This window comes from Parambassis ranga, chromosome 9 (genome assembly GCF_900634625.1).
Source record: "Parambassis ranga chromosome 9, fParRan2.1, whole genome shotgun sequence".
Classification (NCBI taxonomy): Eukaryota; Metazoa; Chordata; class Actinopteri; family Ambassidae; genus Parambassis; species Parambassis ranga.
The window spans coordinates 16,589,335-16,617,050 of NC_041030.1; the positions used below are offsets into that span (position 1 = coordinate 16,589,335).

The 27,716-nt window shown below is 40.9% G+C and overlaps 1 protein-coding gene across 4 annotated transcripts; it reads right to left on the reverse strand.

The window, feature by feature from the left end:
* Positions 1–915: 915 nt before the first annotated feature.
* slc23a2 (solute carrier family 23 member 2) lies at positions 916–27,716 on the reverse strand. Of its 4 annotated transcripts, none has more exons than XM_028413722.1 (16): positions 27,452–27,587; positions 16,933–16,981; positions 15,244–15,470; positions 13,965–14,063; positions 13,178–13,294; positions 12,587–12,744; positions 9,534–9,622; positions 9,378–9,445; positions 8,054–8,235; positions 7,415–7,535; positions 6,593–6,749; positions 6,365–6,512; positions 6,163–6,268; positions 5,764–6,031; positions 5,468–5,563; positions 916–5,160 (listed from the first exon to the last, which is right to left on the reverse strand). In XM_028413722.1, exons 2-16 carry the CDS (start codon positions 16,979–16,981, stop codon positions 4,889–4,891), a joined length of 2,157 nt encoding a protein of 718 aa, XP_028269523.1. In that variant the 5' UTR covers positions 27,452–27,587; the 3' UTR covers positions 916–4,888. The 4 variants fall into 4 exon arrangements, with proteins under 4 accessions (XP_028269523.1, XP_028269522.1, XP_028269521.1 ...); XM_028413721.1 differs by having other exon boundaries at positions 15,244–15,473; XM_028413720.1 differs by lacking the exon at positions 16,933–16,981 and having other exon boundaries at positions 27,452–27,716.

Here is a 27,716-nt window from a genome sequence, read left to right on the forward strand (position 1 = left end):
GTACGTGGATTTGTTGTTTCTGTTTTTGAGCGTAGAACAAAATAAAACAAAAAAACAACAAAACATATTAACTGTGGTGTTTTTATTTCCTGGAAATGGGATCATTTAATGACGAGAAAAATCAAAGAAGTGATAACCTTTTCTTAAAATGCAGACTACAGCTAGAATTTATAAAGATCTAGTAGAGCTGAAATACTAAATATTTAATCAACATCAGTGTTGGCAATAAATCTGAATATATTTGCTAGATCCAATTTAAAACAAATAACACAAGGACCTAATTTTAGGCTCTTTAAAATTGCTATAGGTCATTTTTCTCTGAACCTAATCCCATTTGATCCAAACTGTCCCTTATAATGTGAACAATAACTTCCCTGGACATATGTTTTATCATGAGGTAAAAGAGGGATGGATCGGTGAAGAAATAAAGTGTGACAGAAGCTGATAATGTCACAGAATCTAAGGTGTCAGTTTGTGTTGCCTGATGCCGGAGAGAAAAGAGAGCAAAGCTGCCCTTTATCAGCACAAAAGAAGCTGGCTTCTAGTTTCTGTTTTTCCCTGATTCACCACAGAGGGAACAAAAAGGAGAAAATGTCACAGACAGAATCATGATTAAAAAAAAGACAAAAGACTGAATTCATTCTGTAACATCTTATTAAATAGTTTTAGGAACAAAGAATAAAACATTTTGTTGCTACAATTAGTTTACACAATCTATCTTCCAGGATGTTTAGCAAATCTTACTCCATTAAATATATTTTTTGTTGTTGTTTTTACATCTATTTAAAGTTTGTCAGCTTGTTCTTTGATTTATACTGGTAACATGTTAACATGGACGACAGAAAGCAACGTTAGAGTAAAAAAATACAATATGAAAAAGGTCCTAACAAACAAAAGATTCCACCAAACCACAGATAGGATCAAAAATGTATTTAAATAAAAAGTACAATGACAGCATGATTTAAGATTCAAATGTATGATTTGTTTACAAATATCTGCTTTCAAAAACATATAAATGGTGTATAAAAAACAAAAAACATTGAAAAAGATAAAACACTTAATACACAGAAGTATATTCTTCAGGTAGCGCCCCCTTCAAAATAACTGAAAGGGATTAAATGTCTTTGTGTTACACACCTTTTGGCCGCCTTCTTAAGAGCTGTCGGTTGGTTAAAATTAGTTTATTTTTTACCATAACTGAATTCATTCTGTAACTATGATGTGAGAGATGAATGTACATGTGTAAAACCTGGAGGAAGCTGCCTTTAGGCACAAAAGCATCCCGTGTTACTCTTGACATGAAGTGATAAGGCAGGTTCACTCAGCTGCTATTGACTCACAGGCTCTTAACAAGGTGGCCAGCAGGTGTCTCCTCCTGCATCCAGAAACAACAGTAAGAATCCCCGGGGAGAAAACCAGGTACACTAAAAACAAGAGGGGAGACCGATATATATATATATATATTTTTACTGCAGAACTCTGTGAGTGTGTGTGGAGAGAGAGAGAGAGAGAGAGTGATGATGATGATGATGTGATGGAGAGGTGCTGGTTGTAGGAACATGATATGACACAGAAAACAAGGTCATATGTTGTGCGTAAGATTTCCATGTGTGCATGCCATGTACTAAAAGAAGAGGAGCCAACAACCTGCCCAACACCGAGGCAGGAGGCAGGGACTGCTCTCCAGCCTCTACTCGATCAATCACCGCCTGCTGTCACAGAGCGAGTGAGCTAGAAGTCAAAAACAATCTGCTGCCGTGTCAATAATGCACTGCTAATTTCACTAACGTCTCATAACACTGGCTGTATTTACAGCTACTCTGAGCACAGCCAACATTTACAGTCTGACCGGCACAGCCTCTTTTATGATTTCACAAGTATGCATCCTTCCCTGTGCACCCAGAATGTTCACTGGATGGTCAAAATTCAACACTTACAGATTAAGAATTCAGCTACATAACCAAGGCAAATGCTTTTATATTATTTTATAGCATGCATGCACTGATACATGTGAGGGAAGATATAGTGAATAAATGGTTTTGGTGCAACCTGATGATGAGTTGGTGTCTGTTAGAGTCAAGGAGGGATCATTATTAGTGTGCATTTATAGTAGACTGTCATCAGATCACAGCAAAGGTCTGTTTTGATGTCTATTGAACCTTTGAATCCATCAACAACCAAATTTACAAAACAATTTTCAACAAGTCAGGACAAATTCTGAGGCCTTAGCGCAGGATAAAAACATTTGCAATGGTTATATCGCAACAGGTTTTAGGGCAGGTTTGCTACCTAGGTGTCTGCAAACATTTTATCACCCCAGTCAAACATCTGTAGATGCACCTCAGCTGGACAGCGGGTTAGAAACACAGTGATCAACTCACAAAAGAGGCTGTAGCCAGACAAAAAGTAGCACCCAATAATCTTTAGTCAAGAAGCAGTTAGGTCGCTTGTCATCAAACAGAAATAAATGTGAACAGAAGCACTGTAGGGATGTTTTAGAGTTTAGAGGATAACTCACTCAGACCTTCTTGGCACTCTTACATGTGCAAACAGTACTTGACACAAAAAGGTCCTGATTCTAAGTTTTTGAACTCTCCAGTTCAGCATGTAAAAATGTTTTTTTTCCCTCTTGCTTCTAAAAACAGCGCTTTACAAATGGAATGGAGTAGAAGCAGCTTACCTCTCTTATAAGCTTTTATAAAAAACTGCTGTCCCCAGGTGTGTTTCTAAAAGCAAGGACTGTAGAGAGAGGCTGAAGGGCAGGAACATCGAGCAGTCATCATCACACCGGTCTTTACAGGGCAGGTAAACTAATAAATATACTTTCAACATTGTGCAAGAGACATTGCTTCCAGAAGTTATTAAAACACCTTTCTTCTTATAAATAAATAAATAGATTCTACAAGCGAGCTAAAAAGTGGGAAAATTTGGGATGAGAATTTAAAATAAATTTTCTCAGTAGCAACAAACCACAATGCTAAAAGAGAGGTTTTGGTAACAGAACGGTAAGAAGAAGTAGAGCTTTTAACATTTTGGTTTAGTAAAAATCTTAAGTTGGTCTAAATATTTAGTAGTTGTGCTAAATTTTACAATTATATTCTTCTAAGGTGTTTTTGTTAAACGGCTGTTTTTGTAGTTGAAGCAGCAGAGGCACACGGTGTGGTCAAATACATGATCCACACCTGGGTTTATAAGGTAGAGACTGCTGATGAAACGTCTTGTCACCTCAAACAAACATGCTGTCACAGCCTTAACTGCAGGCGACATGAAGGAGGAGGAAGAGGAAGAGGAGGAGGAAGAGGAGGAGGAATGTGAGGGAAAGTCATCAAAACACACACTGCTCTGTGTGGATGCTGGAAACAGAAGATACGCAAATCCCTCTAATTTAAACATCCAAACCAAACCGCTCATTAATTGTTAGTATAATAGAGTGCTGCAGGGATAACAGGAAAAACTTGCTAGGTTTCAAGTTAACGTTGTTTGTGCCAGTCTGTTTGCTGAGAGGATCTGTGTGTGTTTTAGGTCAGGTAATCTGATGGATTCCTTTCACAGGAAGTTGTCCATAAAAACAGCTTTGAAAGTTGCGTGTTAAAGATCCAGACGAAAACAGAAAAGACCCATAAAGCTTTTTGTTAAGGGAACCAGGGTAATATTAACTTTTTTTGTTATCCCTGCTACAGTCTATTACCCCGGGGTGTGTGCGTCACCAGCTTTTTGGAAATCTTTAAACCAAATTACTGCCTAAACAAAGAAGTGTAAGCGACCTTGGAGCAGAACCACACTAAAGATAAGGGTTCTCTTAAACTCTCCTGTTGCCATTTACGTTCCACTAAGTCTCCCTGACAAGGCCACGTGTCAGCATATGTACTGCTGCTGTGGTTGAGGCATCATCCAAAACTTCCATAAGTGCCAACATGAAAAACAACAAAGGGTTATCAAGTAAATAATTAATTTAGTTCCATGGCGTAAAGTAAAAGAAGTTAAGCCTCATTTGGCAGCCTAATAAGACGAGGGTGCGTTGAGTAAAGGTAGAGTTTTGGTCGTATTAATGACTGATTTATAATACTGACAAAATAAAGACATGTAAACTGCCGTGTTAGTGTGATCTTAGCATTTCACTACATGAAATAATGGGTGAATGCATGTTGTTTTTACCATGAGATGAAGGGATGTGATGTGTACCAAGTGACATTCTAGTTTTGAATTCAGGAGGCAGATGCAAGCAGGAATCAATCTCACTATCACTTTGCATGGCTAAGGGCACCTGACAAACTACTTCCATCCATCTGCATAACACAATGTCGTGCATTGTAGCTCTCAAGCTAGCTCTACTGATGTTGCTGTTGGGGTGTGTGTGTGTGTGTGCGCATGTGTGTGTGTATCCCCCAAAATGGTTGCATAAGTGTAGAGGCAAATGACTCCTAACATGATCCTCAGCTGACATAATCTCTTCTACTGTGCTTTTAGTAGAATGTGTTTTGATAAAATGACTTGGGCAGCGCAAGTTAGCAGCGTTTACGAGTCACTGAGTCATCAGACATTCAGGCTTTGACTGGATTGAAGTGCAAGCAAATTAATGCACAAACCCCTTGCTGCATCCTGCACACACACACACACGCACACTGACTAACCTCTGTGCGGTGACATCTTTTGTAGCATGCTCTGACTTGCTATAGCATGCTGAAAATAGCATAGTGCGAAGTGGGAAAAGACGACTGACACAAGCTAAAGGAAACACATAATGCCAGGAAACGGGTCTGTGCATCACATTTTCCTCCACATGATCCTGCGTCTCTTCTGTCCTCCACTCTCCCATCTTTTGATCTTTTAGTGTACCATCCCTTGCTCCCCAAATTCAGCCACATGTAAGACCTCTCCAGCCCGTTGGCTATACCCGACTCTCCCCTGTGCAGCCCTCGGCTGCCATTCCTCCTCCCTTCACCCCGTCCCCATGTCCCATTCTGCATCTGGTGGCTTTCTGTAGTCTCTCACAGTGGAAGCCCGTGAAAGCAGGGCTGATGGGGATGTACTTAAATATTGGATATCTGCGGATGAAGTCCATTCCAAATGGCAGATCATAAGATCTCATCCCTTCCAGTTCTGCTGCACTGAGACCGGAACCACGTTTTAGCTTCCTGATGCCTCGTTCTTCAGGGGATCCTGAGGATAAAGGGAAGACAAATTATTTATTGATTCTAAAACCAACAGGGAGCAAGTATTCCAGTGTATTTTCTTCAGGACATAAAGAAACAGAAAGTCAGAGATAAACATCCGCCTCTCTCTGCTGTATCCGGGCGGCTGCAGGTTAAGTCACCTCAGCCAGTTCCCCCAACTGCCCTAACGTATTGTGCCTTTATTCGAATACCTGTTCCTGCTCAGCATCACATCCATATTATGATTTATTTCATGAAAAATATCCATCTATAAACCTTTAGCAAATTACTTTTAGAATAAATTAAGACCTTACCAGGAATTGTATTGTCCAAAATAAAGGCGACAGATCCGCCGACGAACATGGCAGTGGTGAGGAGTACGTTCAGCACTTGGTCAATTTCAACAATTCCTGAGAGGAAAAGAAACAGTTTTAGTAGCCAATTAATCAGTGTCCATCATTGTGTGGGTTTTTATTAACAAAAGGCTTACATTCCAACATAATGCATGCAATCCTAAGGAACACAATCAGCCATTACATGTCTCAAAAAGTGGAGAGAACTACAGATGGAGGATGTGCTGGTGGTCACATTGTGACACACAAAAGCTTACCAGTGACCAGTGGATTCTGTTTGAGGTAGCTTGGCAGCATCAGGCCAAAGAAGATGGAGAAGCCCAAGACGAAGAGGTTCCTGGAGGAGTTGAGGTCGACAAACTGCAGGTTGGACAGTCCCACAGCCGTGATCATACCGAACAAAGTGCAAAACAGAGCTCCCAGGACAGGGTCAGGCAGAGAGGCAAACAGGGCGCTAAATTTGCCCACAAGACCCAATAACAGCATCATGGCAGCTCCATACTGAATCACACGTCTGCTGCCCACCTGGAGGACAAACCAGAGTCTTATCTATACCAATCATTTTCCCACAACCAAACAGGATTGTATACTCCTCAGTACTAGAAGGGTATGAGTCACTTAGATGCAGCCAGCCATAATGTTACAAAATTATTTACCTTTGTGATTCCCAGGACGCCTATATTTGGACTGGAGGAGGTGGAGCCATTTCCTGTCCCAAAAAGACCGTCTAGCACACAGGAAATACCCTCCACAAATATCCCACTGCAGACACAGAGGAAAAGAAGCATAGTTCAACGGCCTACCAGACAGTTAAATTACCCATGATATGATTCATTTACAGCTAGACAACACACTTACCGGTTGATGGCATGGATAGGAGGGGGAGGGGCACAGGACAGGCGAGCGCAGGCGTAGTAGTCTCCAATTGACTCGATGATGCTGGCCACCACAGCGCTCATCATGCCGATCACACCGGCAGCCGTCACTGTAGGAACTCCCCACTGGACTGTAGAGGTAGAAACATGGTGAGATGTGGAAGTAAAAGGGAAACAGAGCAGGATGTCGGCTGCTGTCCCTCAAACTTACAGGGATAGGGGATTTTGAACCACGGTGCAGCTGCCAGGATCCCTTGCCGTGCATCTGTGCGGGCATAGAACCCATACTTGTCCTTCTCTGGTGGGAAAACGTCAGTCACAGTGAAAATGAAGCACAACAGCCATGACACCAGGATGGCCATTATGATCTGGAGAAAGAGAGAAAAGAAAACACTTAATACAAATTTAATACTGAATCCTCATCTCACTTCAGTTTAATGTTTACTGTTGGTCACAGCAGTGAGTGTTTGAATCTTAGCGGCCCATATATTCTACCTAATGATTGCTATATGGTTGGAGATTAACAGTCCTCTACAGAGCCATGAGAGCAATACAATCAAATACCTCAGCTGCGCCTTGCTGCGCTGTTAATTAAACCGTAAATACACACGACAAGCTGCTCTAGCCTGTCTGTGAAGATTCTTAGTAAAATGAGTAGAAAGGACAAATTTACCTAGAAGGTGCCTAGAGAAAACTAAAAAAAGACAGATGTCCTATTAAAAAACTTACAAAGAAATAAGAATGGCAGCATGCTGCTTACAGCAGGAGGCCTTTTAATAAGGCAGGTGTAAATCAGACTGGTGGGCAACGGGTGTTTTTGTTATTTCACCAGCAGAGGGTAGAAAAGGACAGATTTACACACTGCACCCAAGGAGAGCAGCTCTGTTGAAAAATTTGTGACATAATTGGAAACTGTAGTTGTTTCCGAAAATGAGGTCACTTCAGTGGAAGAGAGAAGAATATTTAGATAGAAGAGAAGAGCTCAAAGTTGACTGTAAACATGTGCTTTTATGACAGGTGCAGGTGTACTTACGGGAAACATTTTGAAGACCTGCAGCCTGTAGGAAGTCCAGCCCTTCTTGGCTTTGTAGACAGGCAGAGGAAAATGAATGTTTCTGGCATACTGAGAAAAGAGCAGCACCAAGAAGATAGTCCTGCAGACAGAAACAACCTGCCATCAGATACATGTGTTTTTTTTCCTGTGCTGTATGTTCTCCTCTGAGAAAACTAATCCTGCACAAACATGTTCCATTTAAGTGTCTGCTTACGCCGGGCTGGGGCCCCGGAGGCTTCAGAGACAATCAATTATCCAAACTGCCAGAGAAATCTGTGGCAATTACAGGCCTGTCCCTGTGGAGCAGGAGGAGAGCCCCTCTGGCCACTGCGTAAACAGCCATGACACAGTAGCAGGAGCTGATGTCACAACACCTGATTATCCCCAATATGAGGTGTGTCTCCATGAGTCAGTCCTCATGAGTCCGTTTTAGAATAGCTGTACAATATTTTTTCTATTTTCTCTTTTGCCACCACAGTGTTTGCTTATGAACAGATGGCAGCAGCTATGTTTGGCTTTCACAGCAGACAGACTGTATCAAAATTGAAACCTGCTTTACTACAGCTGCTCAGCTACACGTCTTTTCTACATAAAGTAGTTAATCACTTCTGTCCTTACAGCATCGCGATGCCCCAGTGTTTTCCAGCTCTCTCCCCTGCTGCCTGGAAACCCGACAGACCGATGAGGGCCACAGTAGGTGTGATGGTCAGAGGTCCAATGTACTTCAGTAAAATCCCAGGAAGACCCAGCGCTCCGATGCAAACTTCAACCAGGGACGACACAATGATCGCTCCTTGGATCTGACATGACCGAGAAATTTAAGACAGAGAAAACAAGACCAATGAAATTCTAGACACAGAATGTAGAACACTTCAGCACAGCTGCAGTTTTAGGTTATTTCTGTACAGAAGCCAAGATAGTGTTTACTGTAAAGACCTAAACCAAATACAGCTATTATTTATTCCCCCGGGGCAAAACTATATCAAAGGTTCCTGCAGTGTTTGATAAAGACGGGGCCCTGCTTCACCAGAAATTCTAAAATTTATATCCGATAAAGCGGTGTTTGCAACCCTGAGAACTCTTGGGGTAATTATGCATAAAGTTTAAAGGCAAATGCTTTTGTATTTCTGTTTATAAGCAAATGAAAAATGTGAATAAGAACAGGTTTGTATTTGTAGATGAATACACAACTCAGTGATGTCATTGCTGCTGAGGACCATTTTCTGGAGGTCCCAAGACTTCTACAAAGAAGCTGTCTGTGTGCTCTGTACCCACATGTAGGATGGAACAACGGCATCAAAGAATAAAAGGTCACTCTCATAACGGACTTCCTAACCTTCAGGAAAAATAAGCAGCTGCATCACATGACACAAAACTTATGAAACCGAATATGTCAACTCGAATTCACTGCTCAGCCTGAAGAAAACCAAGATTTTATTGTTCGTATCCATCTGCCTAATGTGTGAAATCTAATTCATGATGAAATGAATATAAACACGCTATCTGCATCACCATCAGGTGAGATGAAGGAACATAATCCGCACTGTTCTGAGTGATAATCCTGTTTGTCTGGTCTTCGTCTGTCTTTGTGTTCTCCTCTGTCACCTTTTATAACCTGCATGTGCCTCCATTCAACGATCTGATTGAGTTTCAGTCTAATTCAGATGTCACATAAAAAACAATTACTCAGCTTGATTACACGAAGGGAAAAGGTTAATGCACATTAACAGCTTCTGTCTCAGAACACTAAACCCTGCAGACATAAACACTGAAGAATAAGAATATAGAACACCAGCTTTGTATTATAAAACTATAGTAGTGTAGAAATTAAGATTATACAAGCTACGATGAATAACACCTCGTGTTACGACACATGACTATGTTTTATAAAAACATTTGTAATCATCTGATTACAAAATGTTTTTGTCTATCTTCGCCTCACCTCTCGTATCCTGGGGTGCCAGATGTGCTCTGTGTGGAGGAGCTCTGTGCTGTTCAGCGCTGGGACATCTGGTGAAAGAAAATAAGATCACTGTATGCATCATAATACCACACACAAGAGAGTGTGAGACTGAGATACAGAGGAGAGAAGCGTTACCTGTGGTGTTACACTTCCATTTGTCCAGTGACAGGATGGCTCTGGCTGGTGCAAGGAAGGCAAAAGCACTGGCCTGGAACAAAGGTAACCTAAACACAAGAAAAGATCCATACAGAAAGTCTGTATAAATACATCGTACACATGCAAGTGTGATCATTTTGTAACAAGCAAGGTTATCATGTGTGGAACCCCTGGGTAGCATTAAGTATGTACAAGTCATCATGTAACTTAAAGCAGGGGGGTAGTGAGAGCAGTTATGAGATAAGATAATTAAGTGTATGCTGACAACAGAAGCAGTGTGAACAAGTGCAAAAAGAAAAGAGGGATGTGGGTACTTATTGTTATGAATAAGCAGTACAACTGTTTCAATCAAAGTGGTGTCAAAAAGGTCTGGTGACCCTGGTAATCAGATTTGAGTTGACCCCACTATGCTAAAATTTAGTACAATACAGATATCAATATAACCGAGAGTTACATTTTTAGGCTTAAAACATCATATATGTGTTTAAATCAAACAAGGCCTTGTGAGAACGGCAGAATGGATAAAAAAACAAGGTAAAACTCAACAGATAACGCTCAATTCTTTGTGCCCTCTGAGAGGTTCTGTGTCTGCAGGTGGCAGCTGAACACACAAGCAGGATACTTCTGATGAAACGGGTACATGTGCAGCTTTCTGGGAAAAAACCATTTATGCTTCATCGACCTCACCATGATTCATCAACCCCCTCTGTCTCGTCACCTTTTCCTCCAGTTCATTCGATTTCTTCAGCTATTCAAACAACACAGTGATAGTGCAGGCTGGTTGAATGAGCTGTCCTAACATTTTCTGTTATCAGTTTTCCACAGTCTCACTCTCTGTAAAAAAAAAATCTATTACTCTGTTGGACACAAGAGTGTTTGTTACCAGAGACTTAAGCCGATGAGGCAGCTGTGGCTCAGGTGTCCTTCGACACTAAGCCTCAAGTTTCTCTTAATGGCAGGTCAGTGCCGTTTCATTGTGAGACAGAATGTGTGTGAATGTGTTAAAGACAAAGGTTATAAAACTTCTATATTTAACATTTTTAAACAGATGAATGTAAAATTTCTGCAATGAAGCTCAAAGAAGAACATATTTTTTGGACCAGAGTTTTTTTTTTAGTTTAGTCAAGCAAGTTAAAAATGAAAAGCCTCATGAAATCATATGGTAGGGAGGGGGCAGTAAGGCACTGCAGATACACAGATGGTGTGTGATAGCTCCAACACTGAACATTTATATACGCCATTACTACTAATCATCTGTGTCTGGCCTACATCCGGTAGAATATTAACTGACCAGACAGCCTGCTGTATCACTGCTGTATACAGAACTCCTGTCTTTAACGCCGGTCTTCCTACATTTTCCCTCCTCTCCCTCTCTTCTTCCATTCAGTGACATTTCTCCACAGACAGTAATCCACAGAGAGATGGATAGATAGAGACTATCTGTCACCTCGGCTCAATTCAGCCTCAGAGTGTGAGAGAAAGTAGGCTGCTGGTGTGACAGAAATGCTGCTCAAACTGAAGCCAAGTCCAGACTCTTTGTTTATGTCAGAGAACTAGGAGGAACAGACAGAGAGAAACAACACTTCACCAACATCCTCCACAACACTGTCGTTTCCATATCAAGGCAAAAATCTTAATAGCATGTTTTTGTATCAATATATATATATTGTGAAAAATCAAACATGCCTACACATACACCAGTGTGTCAGTGTTTTTAGTGTTAAAGAAACAAAATGTTACAAAATACACATTATCTCATGTGCTCCAACAGGGGGCGCTCTCTTCATATTAGCTTGACCCATTGCATGTCTTGCTGACCCATCAGCAAAATAAACTTATAAACAAAAATGAGCTGTGTGTGCAGTCATGACACCTGAGGTGATAAACTGTAATACACATAAAGCTGTTCACTGAACTGCCAGGAAGGACAATCACGACAAATCTGGATTCATTTTATGTTTTGGAGATGTGACAACATCCTGATGACTGGAGTTAAAGGCCAGATATTTTGACAGGAAGTGACAAACTAAGTCTACTATGAATTGGCATACTGGTCAGCTGAGGCGGTACCTAGACAAATGTTAATATTCCTGACACATCAAGGCATCAAACAGGGTGCCTGTAATGATAACGCCCTTCGAAAGTTCCCATCAAACACTTCGGAAAGAAAATAAAGCACGTCCCTCGAGGCATCAGTCAATGCCATCATGCTGCTGTCAAAAAAAACCAAACATCTATAATGTGGCAGGTGCACGGCAGGAACAATAATGAGACACTCTAAAGATTAGAGTTATTAAAAAATAGACAAGAGCCTGTTCGCCTCTCTGAATGGAAAAAAACATCTCCTGCCACCATGACCATGCTTTTATTAAAACACTGGCTCAAACAATGGGATAATATCCATGGCAACAGATCATGTCCACTGTTAATACTCTCAAATGATATGAACCTTGGAGTTAAATAAGGGGAATTACTGGTACATTTTGTGAGTTACTTAATGGAAAAGAGAAATTATCCACACTTGCATGCCCAGAGGTGACACAGTAGAACCACATAACCTGCCCATCTGGCACGCGGTCAAACACCACATTCCTTCTATTTTCACAGGAGACAGAAAATCTCAGTTTCATAGAGAAGCTACTGTCACGAGCTATGAGGAACTTGAAAAACAAGATCAGCATTTTTCATGCCAAATTATTCTCAGATATACACACACACATACAAAACACATACGTAGACAAACCAGTCATTTGAGTCTACTTTGAATACAAAGCATCAGTACTGGAGGACCTTCCATGACATGTAAACTGCTTAAACACACTAACACACTTAAACACACTCCAGAATGACATGAAGAGGAAAGGGTGGTGAAAGGGGAACGTTATGCTGACTGGCCCTGTCTTTAAGTGGCACTTGGGCTGAGAGGACAGGGAAGAAACAGGAGGCAAACATGACCTGCAGCCTATGTGTCAGTGTTTGTGTGTAACCTCCTTTTGTCTGTGTGAGATGGTAAAGTTTGTTTGTGCACGTACCTGCAGCCCAGTGTGGTCTGCAGCAGCGTGGTGATTCCCACACAGAAGAAGATGGTCCCTATAAGCTGACTGGTAGCCCACTGATCAAAGCCGACGCACATCGCCTCGGCAAGAAGGAACGGCACTGCGATAGTGCCACTGAAACAAGTCAAGTAATGCTGGAAAGACAAGACACATGAGATATAACAGGATTTACTTCAAATATAATGTGTGTTGATTTGATAAGGCCACATATGTCAGGCTATTTTCCCATAACTTTTAAATAAAAAGGTGAAACAGTGGCCACATCATGACGTCAACACCTTTTTGGTGATTTTTCAGACATGACTAAGAGACGGTGGAGACGACAAGAGGACAAAAGTCCACTGTGGTCACACAATGGGGTCATTAACCTACTGAACTATAAGCATGATGACTAAAGTGACCAAATTCCTATTTTTGTGTCTGTGTAATGACCTGTAAGCACAGCACAGCACAAAGCTCTGAGATGACACAGCACAGCAAAGGATACAACACACCCTGAATATACAGGACACGTGTGGATGGTGTTTTTCTGTCTATAAGGTGAACCAGTTGCACATGTTAAATTACCTGTAAACCTAAGAACACGCACAGGTACCAGGGTGGGGTGTCTTCAATGGTATAGATCATATCCATCCTCCTTGCGTCAATACTGTCTGTGCTGTCCAGTGTCTCAGACATGGAGCTCTGCACACACAAGAAACTGTATCAATATTTATATAAGCAGCATCCATTACAGTGTTAAACACTGACATGGAAATAGCGAAGAAATAGCTGAGAACAAAAACATGAAATAAAAAAACTGTGTGAAAGAGGAGAACAAGAGGAGACTTCATTCTTTCTGCAAAAAATGCAATGTCATAGTGACAATGAAAAAAGAGCAGAGCAGACAAAGAAACATGTAAGATGAGTTCATTCTCACCAGAATGTGTTTTACAAGACAAGTTATTTGTTGCAGGCAAAAGGAAACATGAGTCTGCATGATTGTTACTGTAACATTTAGTCCACAGTAGTTTTTAATGGTATGGTATTATTGACACAGTTCATATAAAATCAGCATATCTAGTGAAAACTTTAATCTGTCTGATATCAGCCTCAGTGTTTACTGCTCACATTTCCTGTATCATATTAGAAGCAACAAAACAGAAGAAAAGATGTGGCAGGAAAAAAGATGAGGTAAGAAATGAAGAGTCACCGGAACTGTGAGGACTGTGGGCAACTTTCTTACATAGCATGTACCGTAACTGAATGAGTAAGCTTTTAGAAGCATGTGAATGTGTGTCATGTTACTTTAAAAACACTTATTCACTTAAATTAACACTTTAAGTGGATGACTGTGGATCACTTCTATGATTACCTTCTCAGCTACTTGATTCTCTTTAGTGTAGATGGCCATCAGCTCCGTGTTCTCAGTATCCAGGTCTCCACTAGCACCACCAACTCCATTAACCACCACCTAATAACACACACACACACACACACACACACACACAAGTCAGGGCATTGTAAAAGTGCTGCTTGCTGGACCATGCTGGCTAACCAATGTAAGCTTCCAGACAGCTGACTAAGGATGACGCTGACAGCTTTGAGTCATTGTTGGCCTGCTAGCAAAGCCATGAAAAAAAGACAGGCCAGACCAAGTGTCGGTGTTTGTTTGTTTGTCTTGTTTGAAAATGAAGACGCATCATGTGATTTGAAACCTGGAAACGATCACAAGCTGAAGACAGTATGCAAACTCATCACCTTGCAAAACAAATTTCCACCACAGAAGTGTGTGTGTGTATATATATATATATAAGTGTGTTGCCCACGTATGTGTGCACATTGTGTTAACCAACAAAGAAAGGACCATCATAAGATGGAACACGATGTGCGGAAGATTGACAATGATTTAAGGAAGATATATTTGAACATTTTCATGCAGGACAACATGCAAACTAAGTGAAGCACATGAAGAACGCCCTTCCACTGCTTCCACTTTGTGGTTACACAGTGATTTTTAGTGCTTGTCCCTGAATTCCTTCTCAGCACAATAACTCGATGGTACAATTACAGTTTGTCTCACGGAAGACAAACTGTGCTCCACGGAATGTCGCAATAGAATCTCACAGGAAGAGCTTTGTGCTTGTTTTTACAAACAGAAAATAGATTATAAAAGTTTCTTCATGGTCACTGTCACATTCTTTTACTTCAACCTGCAGCAACCATCCTGAGCTAACAGGTGCGCACAAACCCTAATAAAAAGCTCCCAAAGCTCCTTCTGGGTATCTCCATCTCTCAGCCCCACTGTCATCAGACTACAGCCCATAATAATAATACACTACTATTTGGTAAAAAGATGTGTTCCGAATAAAACGCTATGGTTATCATTTTGCCTACTGACCTACATAAGGCACTGACCCACTGCGAGGAGGACAAAGAAGGGAACTGGATGGATGGAGCAGCAGCATGCACACTGTTTGTATGCAGCTTTTAGCTCAAACATTCCAAGCAAAAAGCAGCGCCAAATATGACCGTGAGAGTCCAGGACAGGAAGGCGGGAGGAGCAGCGGGGACAGTAATTATACGGTTGCGTGCTGGCCCTGTCTTTGTTATTTGTTCATTATGAGAGTATGTGGTTCAGTAAAGTTGCGTACCGGAATGGGGTAGAAATCTGCACCATGTTTGCCATCCTCTTCATATTTTCCTCCTTCGCTGCTACTATCCATTGATTTGGAGGAAGTATTCTTCCCTACGCCCATCCTTGTATCCTTGATATTCTTCTCCTCGTCCTCCTCCTCCTCTGTCCCTCCTGTGTCTCGCTCTGGTGTGAACACTGCAGATGAATCCCTCAGTCTGATCACATCATCCAGGGCTGCCTCAACTGCTTGGAAAAAACAGAAAAACAGAGATTAACATTTTATATTAATTTCAAGGGTTGTATTATCTGTCTCTAGTCTAAGTAGATTTGAAATATTTTTTTTCGGTGGCTGCTGCAGGCCTTTTGTTTTGTTAGTCGACAAACACTTTGAAAACTTGCTCAAGACAAAAAAAACAGTTTTGCTGCACATAATGACAATAAACATTCTTGACCTCCTGTACTATACTTTTATATATTTCTGTTCACAAATCCATATATATCTATAAAGCCATATAATTATAATTTTTTTTACTTTAGTGAACAATCCTTATTACCAGCTCTGTGAAGACAGAGAGAGGAAGCAAAGAGAAGAGAGACTGATGTTTGATAGAAGAGGAGCAGAATACACAGAGATGATGTAAAAAGATATCAGTTCTTTTGTATTGGAATGAAGTACCGTAATACTGCCTAACTTGTTAACTAGGCCTCCAGTTACTACTGTGTGTCTGTATGTTAAAGGGTGCCTTTTAATAAATCAATCAACTGTGACCCACTTGTATGTGATGAAATTGTGAAAACTACGAGATGTTAAAAAGATGCCAAGATCTAAGCATCTTTAATGTGACTTTGCAGACAGTGAACCAAATCTTCCTGCATCTGCTCTTCTTTGATGAGAGAAGACAGCTTTATGTAACATTGTGCATGTGCATTTTTATCACAGGTCGCCTGTCTTCTTGACTAACTAAAGTTGAAAACTAACCTTAGGCAAACAAATGTCATACACAGGGTGAAGGGAAAACATTTTTTACTGTATAAAGGCAGTTAAATGGGAGATGAACCAGGTTCTGAGCAAAAATCTACTGGAATTACAAAATTGGGAGGACATTTACACATTAACAAAGACTACTGTCCCACTGAATGCAACTACACCAATAGAATTAACACTATGACAATGTAAACTTCTACCTGTTACTTCTAAGATGATGACAAAACTTGGCGGTTGTCATTTTGGCAGTGTTTCTACAGACAGATGATCACAGGCTTTTTACACTGAAGCTACTGCGCATAAGAAAATAGCCTGCTTTTCAGATTTTTGTGTCTTACATCCAATAAACAGGATCATTTCTGAGTGATGCTGGAAATCTACATCTACAATCTACACCTACATGTTATATAATGGACATGGAGGTTAGACACATCTTCTCACAACTTCTTCGTCTTAAAACAAAATTGAGAAGGCACCAAAAAACAAACAAAAAACGTTTAATCAGAGCAAACAATTGTCTGTATAACTGCTGGGTCTGAGTGTGAAAGAGTTGTATATTGATAAACTTTTCAATCACCTCTCTTTTCAACCCCTTCTTTCTTTCACCCTATGTCACTAAGTCTGATCTACATTTGATTTGTTTTATCTTTTAAGCCCAATCCTGTCCCATCCAGCCAGTATCCCTGCTTGCAGTGTAAGATGTTGGGATAGGTGTAATACCTAGTTGACACATCCCATCACTCCTGTCAAGCTGGGCGGCTGGGAGCATCTGTGTGGAAGGAGCAACAGAGAGGGAAAGGAGGAGGCAGTAGAAGAAGAAGAGGAGGAGGAGAGGAGAGAGAAGAAGAGGAGGGGAGGAGGCACAGAGAAGAGACACACAAGGGGGTTGAGGGTAAGGAGGAGGAGGAGGAGGAGGGAGGTGAGACATAAGTTAATTGGACAGATAGCACTTTAATCACAAGCAAAAGTTATTAGCGTGTCCGATGTGCTGATTATGATTTAAAATTTTGAGAAAAAAAAAAAGTTGCTTCAGGAAAGCTGCAAGAGTAAGGTGTCTCAAAATCAACCTCATCACAAGAAGAGGCTCAGGCCTAAGCCCAGATTTACACCAGAAGCGTTACATAAGAGGCACGTTCTTATTGTGTCTCCAGAGTGATCAATCAACCCCCCCCCCCCACACGTTTCAGAAGCGTTGCGTATCCATACATGTTACAAGCTCCCGCAAGATTCACAAAATCACGTAGTAATCTGCCTGTTGCTGATGGTTGATGTCCCCTCTGCATGCATCAGGCTGGTTTACAGAACCGGCACATATCTCTCACAGAGCTTTGCTTCTGGGACGCTCTGTAAATACTTTAATTGACTAAAATAGAAGCATTTCACAGTGGTTGTCGCGCTGCTTCCGTAACACTTCTGGTGTAAATCCGAGGTAAGAGAAGGTGAGAATGTCAAAAATCAATCTTGTTCAGTAGCTTCATTAACAAACTTCTACACCTATGTTTTTATGATATTTAAGAGTTAACTCTAACAGAAGCTCAAACCACAGACGACTTCATATTAGGGTTGGGTGATATTGGAAAAAAAAAATTACGATTAATTGCGGTATTTAGCCGATAATCGCCACATTGTTTTAAAATGATACTGACAAATCATCAGTCAAGTTAACTACTTCATTCTAACAGGTTAAGCTGGTAAGTAGTGATTAGGCACAAACCAGCTATGTTTGAAATATGTATTGAAAACAGGTGCACAAACTGCTTCAAAATAATAATGAAGCAAACATTTAGTAACTTTGTCCTTCAAATGTTCTTATCTTAAGGTCACAAAGCAGTGCATGTCAACATTAAAATTAAACAGGACAAATAAGTTCAGAAAAGTCACATCAGTGATTATTTCAAGCAAATTAACCTGTGACTGGAATATGTCCCACAATAGTGCATGTTTTCACTCATACTGTAGAACGGCAGCAGAAAAAACAAACAAACCGGACAATTCCACATTTATATGTATGTCTGTGCAAATCAACCTGCGTTATGCTCTTCCAGCGCTTAGTTTGGTCGTAAGGAGCACAGTGACTGCCTCTGCTGGAGGAGGCTTTGATCGGGAGGCATCTTCTCCAGTCGGAGCTCATTCTTTTGATACGAGAAAACATCTAGTTACCAAGGCAACAACCAACGCTCCACGCTTCACATCTAATGCATGTCGGGTATGCATGCGCACAACCGTAGCCGGCGTTGTGGTCTCGTCGCGCTTTATTTCGGCTTTCTTCGTACTCCGGCTTATGGCGACAGACGTTGAACCTCTGTTAGGTTAAAAAACTGCCTTCCGCCATTTTTATTGTTATTGTGGGCTCACGTGCGCGCGTGCGGGTGATGGTGAGAGTACGTCGCAATTACGTCGCAACATCATAAGGAGGCACTTAATCGATAAGTGGCAAATATTATACGGTGACAGTTTTTCTGAACATTAATTGCACACGATACGATTTTGCACAAGCCTACTTCATATTCATCCCTGCAGTCTCTGATAACACTTGCTGCAGCATGCTGCCCTGCACGAGTAATGCTGCTTGAGATTGCATCCGTGGAGAATCATACAGGAAACCATGACTGGAGATGATACATCAAGCCATAAAACAAAACAGTAGCTCTTTAGACACAGACTGTCTTTCTGGTAAACCTTTAGTTTTCCTGTCAACCAGTGAAATTGCACTGTGGGTTATGTGCTTTGAAAGGTCACACTAACCTTTGCGTCAGGAATTACCTGCTTAGATACAGATTTAGAGGTCACAACTGACATCCGTGCATAATATGAGGAAATTCCTTCATGGCATTCCTGAGCTATCAGGCTCAAGAGTTCAGTTACGGCTGAAAACACTGTAAACAAAGACGGGTAAAATCTTGGCGATGTCACCCACAGGCTTTCTGAAGAGTGTTTTTTAAAGTGTAGGAGGTTCTGAAAGCAGCAGTGGTGGAATACAATGTTCAGACTGACAACAGAGCAAGCAGATGACCAAGAGAGAAGCTGATGACCAGATAAGAGGGGAGAGGGGGTACCACAGGTATCACTTCTCTAAGGTTGTGGAGCTTTAAAACCAACAATATTATCTAAACATGCCTGTTTGCAATCTGGATTTCCTACCTTGTCTATTATATTACATACAAATTATGACCAGAACTACAAAAATAAGACCCATAATAAATCACTATCCTTTCATAACCTGATGACAAATAGGTCTTTCTCCTACCAAGTTTTTTTCCTTTTTTGACCAATGAGGAAGGACAGCTACCACATAACTGACCTCAATGCTGTCTGGCCTGTGGCTCTCTCGCCTGTGGCTCTCTCAGTACCATGTGCTGTGGGATGTTGGGTACAATCAGCCTCTGGGTGACTTAAGGTCTGATGAGCCGTGTGCTAACACCAGAAGGGCTGTGCTACTGTAGCATGAAATCCTCAAATGCCCGGCTCCACTGTTGCCCAAGAGACAAAGGCACTCTGCACGACTCATCCCTGCGTTTCCTGTCTGCTGGTGTTCACTGGGAATCAGTTCAGAAACACACACGCAGCTGTGAGATGGATGAGGAACTGGAGCGAGAAGTGAGAACTGAAACTGTGTTTATTTTATTATGTAACTGAAATCTGCAGTTTCATCAACACAAGGTAACTTACTTGTGAAGAAAGCAGGTAAAGTGTGGGAGAAAGTACAAAAAGCAGTGAAGAAGAGAAGTGAGGAGGCACAAAGAGACTGATGCAGTCATTTTAACTCAGATCCCAGAATAAACAGGTTGGTGGACTGTGGATCTATAACCATGGTAACCTGATCCATGGATCCTGTGCGGGCTTGTACCATGTTACGTGGGATTCCACCAGAAGAAGACTTCATCTTAAGCATTAAATTTGTGAGTGTGGGTACGTGTGTTATTGGCTCTCGCCTCCAGATGTCAGTCTGAGGTTCAGATGTTTACACTGCAGCAGGATCAGAGTTATGTGAGGTTTATCCCCATTTCTCCTTAAGGAATAAACCTCAGTGAACACTGAAGATCTACTGTAATACAATTACAGGTTCAGCATCATCATGAACATCTCATAACATCCCAGATATGAGGGATGGCAAATGAGCTAGGTCCAGTTTTGTGAGTGAAAATGTACCAAATATTTTAAGATTTATTATGAATTATGAGACATGTGCAGGACCTATTATTAAAAAGCCGAAACAGTAATAAAAACATCCACGGATGTATAAATGTGATATGTGATATGTGCAAGAGGAAAAAGAAGGCTCACTTTGTTCACTTTCATTTCTGAAGAAGCAAAACTATGTTGCTTCAAGGAAAATAAATTAAAGACATTGGTTCTGTGTTTACTTTGTGGATCTGTGTATACTCCAGCCAGTGAGAAGATACACAAGAGTTTACCAATGTCAACAAGCTGATAAACATTTCATAGCTGTTGGAAAGCTGTGTGCTTTAAAAGCACACTTTCAAGTTTTAAGTATGCAGTCGCTTAATTCAACACTAACAAAATAATTGTACCTCTACAATTTCAGCTTATCTTCAATGAGACATAAATTAAAGACAAAATAAAATGAACAGAAATATCTTAAAATGCATATGTATGTAGACATGTGACAGTGGACAGGCGGCACATTACATGACAGTGTGCACATGGAGAGAGTTCATATTTCACCATAGGAGGGAGCGAGTATGACGCTGCAAGGTCATGTCATGTCTACTTCCTGCGAGCAGAGCAGGGGTGAGGATAGATAAGTGAGTTTGCCTCACTGTTGCAGCAGCTGTCTCAGTACAAAATGTCAAGTCACAATGACTTTGACATGGCTGTGGCATCGACAAGGATAACTAAAACTCTGGATTTTTTTGGATAGAACTTTAGATGATACAGCAACCAAGGACTTTGTACAATATCGTCACTCAATTTGCATTATGAAACATCTTAAATATCTGCTTTGTAGCCTAACAGTTACAACAAGGCATTAGAATTGGAATAATTAATAATAATGAAACCAGATTAATAAGTAATTTAATTATTTTCCCAGTTAACTGTGACAGGGCGTGACAGGGAACCACCCTCTGTGTGTAATTACTTTCAGCTACAGGTGTTTTTTTAAAGGGACTTTCTGTGCAAGCAGATATTCATACAAAGAATGAGGAACCAGACAATGTGAACATTGTGGTTTCCCAAAAGGAAGATTTTTAACACAATGCGTCACACCATGATCAATAGTCATTTGTAAACTGCCAAAGGTCGAAGGTCCATCCACACAACTAACATCAAAGACCACATGGTATTGTGTAATAATAATCTGTGTTTGCACTTATTTCAAAGAGTAGAGTGTATTTGACTGTAATACTCATTTTACCACAGGCATGTATTTATAGCTGAAACATTAACTCATCAGATTCAGGGGAATTTACAGCAAATCTTAGAATCTTATTTACCTGGACGAAGCCACTACAGCTCTGAGGCTGAGAAAAGAAGCAAAGTAAAGAAAACAGAATGGCCATATGAGAGAGGCACCAAAAGTAAGAGTTTTGTGTTAAAACGTCATAGCAGAAACGAAAACATATGCAGTTCAGCACCACCCTACAAGACAACAGGCCGAGAGCTCGACCAGCACTGAGTGCTGAGTGTTTTATACAGGAAGGTGGAGGGTATGGTGGATTCCTCTGGGTGCAGTGTTTGTTTACTTCTTCCATTTCCTTCTTCTTCTTTGTGGTTTGTGGCGGTTTTCAACAAATTGCCACATTACTGCCACCAGCTGGAGTGTTTGCTGAGTGGGAAAGCCATGTAGTGTCCCTAGCCTTAGAAAGAAGTCGTAAAGGAAGCAGTACTGAGATGGACCAGCAGGTGATTATTATAAGATTATATTAATAAAATATAAATTTCTGTAATTACTAACACACCTGACTAATATACAGGACACCTTATGACCTTTGAACTAAAGAAATGCACTTAATATTGTGACTGGTCTACAGCCAATGCAGTCCTCCTTTCTTCGGTAGAGTGAATCAGCAGGTGGACTCCCACACTGTGCTGTATAAACACATTTCTCAGTTAAAGAAACCAAAGCAGCAGGAAGGACAGCAACGTTTAGATCAGGAGAAAGGAGATGTTCAGCCTATAACTGCACTTCCAGCCTGTTCTCAAAGCCAACACCTACACCCACACAGCATGTGGTGTAGTCTCTCACTTTTGTTCTCAGGCCTATACAGTAACTGTACACTTTTCTTATAGGTCGTTCCCCTTCACACAGCTTTGGGCATCCCCCCCCCCCCCCATCAGGGATATAAACTGAAGGTATTCATTGTTGCTTACAGTTGATGAAATCCTTTAATCCTCCCCAAGCCAGACTCCTACTGCGGCTGCTCACGGTGGGATAACCTGTTTCATTTTTGTGTACAGTAACTGTGGAGACGAATTACCTTCATTCAACCCTTTAAAAGAGTCATTATTATCACCTAATGTGACGTCAACAATTTCCAAGTTGGCAAGTGGGTCATAACGGTAAAAATGCTGCGCATTAAGGGTTAAACCCTGGCTGTGCAAAGACACACATTGGGCTGTGGTTGAGAGGTTCAGCGATGTTTAACAAGTGTGTAATGCTATAGAGGTACAATACTACAGTATGTAGATCAGATTTCTCAATACAGTGCTGTGACATCATGAAAACAGCATGGAAGCCAGATACTGTGTTATCATGGTCACTATATACATTTAATTGAATGAATGACGTGTGATCACTGCTTAAATGGAGGCTGATGGAATCTGTGGCAGGGATAGCAAACCCAATTTACCAAGAAAAGATAACTAGAACTAAAACCATCACATACACCTGGGTGGCCTGTTTACATCGCTAGATCTGAACACAATTACTGAATCATCTGAGAGCAGGTGCTGAAAAACCCTTTTCCATTGCTGACATTGCAGATGTTATTAAAAAAAAAACAAAAAAAAAACAGAGAAACTAAGTTACAACAAATATTGTGGTAAATCTTTTGTTGAATATTTGACTTAATTATTTTACACAAGTCAGCTTGATAATAGGCTAAAAACCAAGATTCAGACGCCTGAAGAAATTTATTTTAATATTGGTTTCATTTTATTTCATTAAAAAGTGTCCAATCTAAATGTTTTAACTTTCCTAACTTTAATATAATTTAAACTAAATGAAACCATCTAAAGTTCTGCTTAAAACAGTCATATAGCTGCAGATTTGTGCTCTGTCAAGAGGCTCAACTAAGTTATTAATAACCATGAAACACTCAGGTGCCAAAATATTCAATATTTTTATTCGAAACCCAACCCTGCAAGATCAACTCAAATGCTCACAACACACACTCACACAGCAGTTTGTGCTTTAAAAATGTTGCTAATAACAGGGGAGAGGACAGACAAAACCAACACGGCTCAGAGAGATAAGAATATGCTCTACTGAGGAGCGATATGAAGTCCATCGCTGGGGCGAGGCTCCTCACAGACCCGATACCAGAACCAAGAGAGGAAAGAAATCAATAAAGGATTCTAAGCACAGGGTTTTAGCCATGCAACAGGGTCACGGTGCTCTACACATTCAACACTGAATGTGACTGAATGGAGGCTAAGCCAGCTTTAGCAGAGCACAGCAGACTGTGTCAGGTAGCATGTCTATTTAAGTTAACCTACTTTTACTTTGAAATGCCACAGAAAAGATTCTGTGCAGACAAAATTGGGCAAATTTTACTAGCCTAATGTGACTTGAAAAAAAATAGATAATAAGCATAGATCAGCCACTTTGAGCAGACTTTGAAAACAGTAAGTCAATTACTAATCCTCTTTAGCATGCAGCTAACAGTCTTTTCATCATCTGTCAAGCAGCTGATTAAATTTTTATAAAAAAAAATTCTGAATGATGGTCATGGTTTAGTGTTCTGGATTTTCCGAAACAGTCCGACTGGCCTGTGGAAATGTCACAAGATTTCAGGGACCATAAATTGAGCATAAATTCTGGGCCATGGCATAATCATTTTGTTTTATTCCGCTTTACTTACAATAGCACTTTGAAAGGAAGCAGGACTATTGACATATTTAAACCATTACCCAATAAAATGACAGGGAAGTAAAGAAGAGAAGCAGAAATAAAACAAGGTTAACCACGCATAACACCACAACAGTTATTCAATTATATTATAGGAACAATGTGGAGACTAAAAGACTATTCATGCCTCTATTCCTTAGAAAAAAGCATGTCTTTATCTTCCACCACTACCATCTGCACATGATTAGTTGCAATCGCCAATAAATCAATAAGTGTTTCCAAAGGTCCCTTCAATCCGCACCCCCACCCCCCTCTATTCACACTCAAAAATCTTTAAAATGCAAGAAATGCTCATTTAGAGCTAACAGACCAGGTGTGACCCTGTAAATGTCTCAATCTGTCTTATTTAATAAACTAAGCCTCAACAGTCACACACAGAAATTCCTGTCATTGATCACAGATGAAAGGATATTGTTCTTTTGAAACAGCATACATCCCTGTGAAAGTACTATCCTCTTTTTTTTAGAAAAAAAAAGGCACACTGTGTGGCCACTTACAGTAAAATCTCTTTTTGTTCTTTATGGCTTACATAAAACAGTGAATAAACACAAGAGGAAATGTTACTTTAGGCAGATTACTGAAGTCTACCATATACATACACCTTTACACAGTACAGTGGGAGGCACAGCATGACCCAGCAGCACTACAGTATAATCTTAGTCACATGCTGGCCTACAGCAAACAGGGCCAGGAATCCATTTCTGCAACCCAGTTTACTGCCATGTGTTAGATCCTGGCCAGGCCTGACATCCAATGAGGTGATCCTCTGCTCCATATCCTTCAGTCCCTCTGACTTAAGAGTGGTTGCTTCAACCAGAGGAAATAATGAAATAATGACAGCAGTTTTATAAGCATGCTGAAGCACTGCATATAATTAAGAGCATAAGTTGATCGTCAATCCCAAAACAACATATCAGGGTTTCAACAGAGTAGGTTGACAAGAGGTGAGAGATGGATGGTGGTAACAACCAGATCCAGACTCATCGAGAAGACTATAGGTTTGCATCTGTTTTTGTTAGTCTATCAGCTTTAGAAACAAAATGTGGCATGTTTTATTTATGACTAAAGTGAACACACAATTATAATATTTCATCTCAGCCACTTCCTTTTATGTGTCTCAAACCATTTGCAATAACATGATTCTGTGGTGGAAAAAAAATTGTCCATTACTCGCGACCGGGTCAATAAACTTTATCCTTTGTTTTGGTCCCAGAGTGACTCAGCAGGATGCTAAAGCTCGAGTTAACTGAAAGAAATTTAGAGCTCAAATGAGTCCACCACACTGCTGACAGCAGTAACCACACCATCTGTGCCATGAAAAAGTAGCTTCACTCGAGCTGGGCCCAAATATTAAAATAACCACCAGTGCAGAGAGACTGGTGCCGATCTGTTCCCAACACAAGTCCAGTGAAAACGACAAAAACAGATGTTTTGCAAAATAACTGAACTAGAACAAATAAAAAGAGAAAAAAAGAAGGCTAGCAGAACATCTATGGACATGACAAAAATGTGCCATGAAATGCTTAAATTCTCAACCATCCACACACACACACGGCCTGGGTTCACACTCTGTACACAAACAATCACAATAATACACTCAATGATAGACACAATGATTTATTTCCACAAATGTAATCACCAATGACCCTGTCATTATTTATTTTTAATAGATCTCCTACCTAACCATGACAACAGTCTTCATGTCAGCCATTTCTAACCACAGCTGTTCACTCTCTCTTTGGATGCTCTCATTCATCCAGGTCATGTTATGTCCAAAAATCAAACCAAGGTAACTTTAATAGGTTCTTCTGAAGAGGCTTCACTGCTCCAGAGTGGCTTCCTTAAATTCTGCTGCTTTTGAAGGGGACTCTGTTTAGTTGTGCTTACATCCTCTGTGGGTGGATCTGTAGTGACGCTCACATCACTAAGGTACCCATTGTTGGTTAATAGCTGGCTAACAACCTGAAATTGTAACAAGCCCACATGTGGAACTAGTCACTAACCTGCCAGTTTGCTGTTATCGCGGCAGACTTAAAGCTAACAGTTAGTGTCGGTAAGATGGTCAGATGCAGGTTTTCTCTGCTGGGACAATGGTCATGGCACAAATGTTTATCAGTCATTTGCTGTGTTAGTGTGATAACTAGTGTTCTCACTCAATCTGTAACATAACAGATTAAAGGATAAACATAAGAGCATCTCTGTTGTCTGTTGAGAAAAGTTACGTTTGTTTGTGAAATGCAAACAAACATGTAGCCCGTGTGTCTTACACAGATCCAAGTTATCGTATCATTTGATCCTCTTTTTTTTTTTTTTTTTTACATACAGAGAGAAAAATTGGTTATTACACATATCAACGTCAGATTTATAGCTGCCTGTGTCAAACTTTTATTATCAGTATTTTGGCCTCTGTGGTCCAGACCCTGAAGAAAAGCTGCTGAAAGACATAACTGCCATATTCTAAAGGCTAATTCTGTCCCCTTGGTGCCATCTTAGGAATGCCTTTGCCAGGGACAGATGCACATACTGTAAGCACGCACACACACACACACCTGACTAACCACGTTTCCAGGACACCACCACCATCATCAACGGGAGCCAGTAAATCTGGTCAAAGGAGGTCCAGTGTCCCAGTTAGTGCTGCTGGGATGCGGTTGTTTCTAACCAGCTTACCACGTGTTTTGGGGGTCTACATTTAAAGACAATGCCTTTTAGTAATGCTTGCTCAGCTTTCTGGACAATATTTTGTGTGAATAAGACACAATAAAGCTCTTATTATCTAGAAACCTTGAGTCATCTGGCGTCGCAGATAAATGTTTTTGTCCACAACGATTTGTCGAGTAAAAGGGAACTAATGGAAGAGATCAAGGATGAGTCTGACTAACTGGGCCTTGGTTTTCATGGTCACACTTCTTCAGCATCAGCAGTCACACACGGTCACGCCACCGGCCCACGAAGTCTTCTAACTCGGCTGCCTGAGGAGAACCCCTTTACATCCCTGAACGTTACTCCGCTGCCACTTCAAGCCCCGAACGGGGGCGACCTACAGAGGACACCAGGAGCACAACTGCCTCCGTGTCCAGCTTGATAACATTCTCATGTATGCTAAGTTTGTCTCATGGGATTAAAAATGGCACGTTTTGTCCTCACCTGCCTGATGAAAGAGAAGACAGAGCCCACTTCCCTTCGCGGCTAACGTTACGTCCGGTGGCTCGTCCCCGTGGTCTATGTTGTTGAAGCGGGAAATAAACACAGCCGCGGGCCCGGGGGTGAGCTCACACAACAACGGATGTGACCGTGTTCGAGTCCGGGCTCCTTCACCTCGACAGACTTTAAAACAGCTGCCAGACGCGATGCACACGGAGGGATTTTGCCTTTCATAAAGCCACAGGGGTTGACGTTCGTCACCACGCAT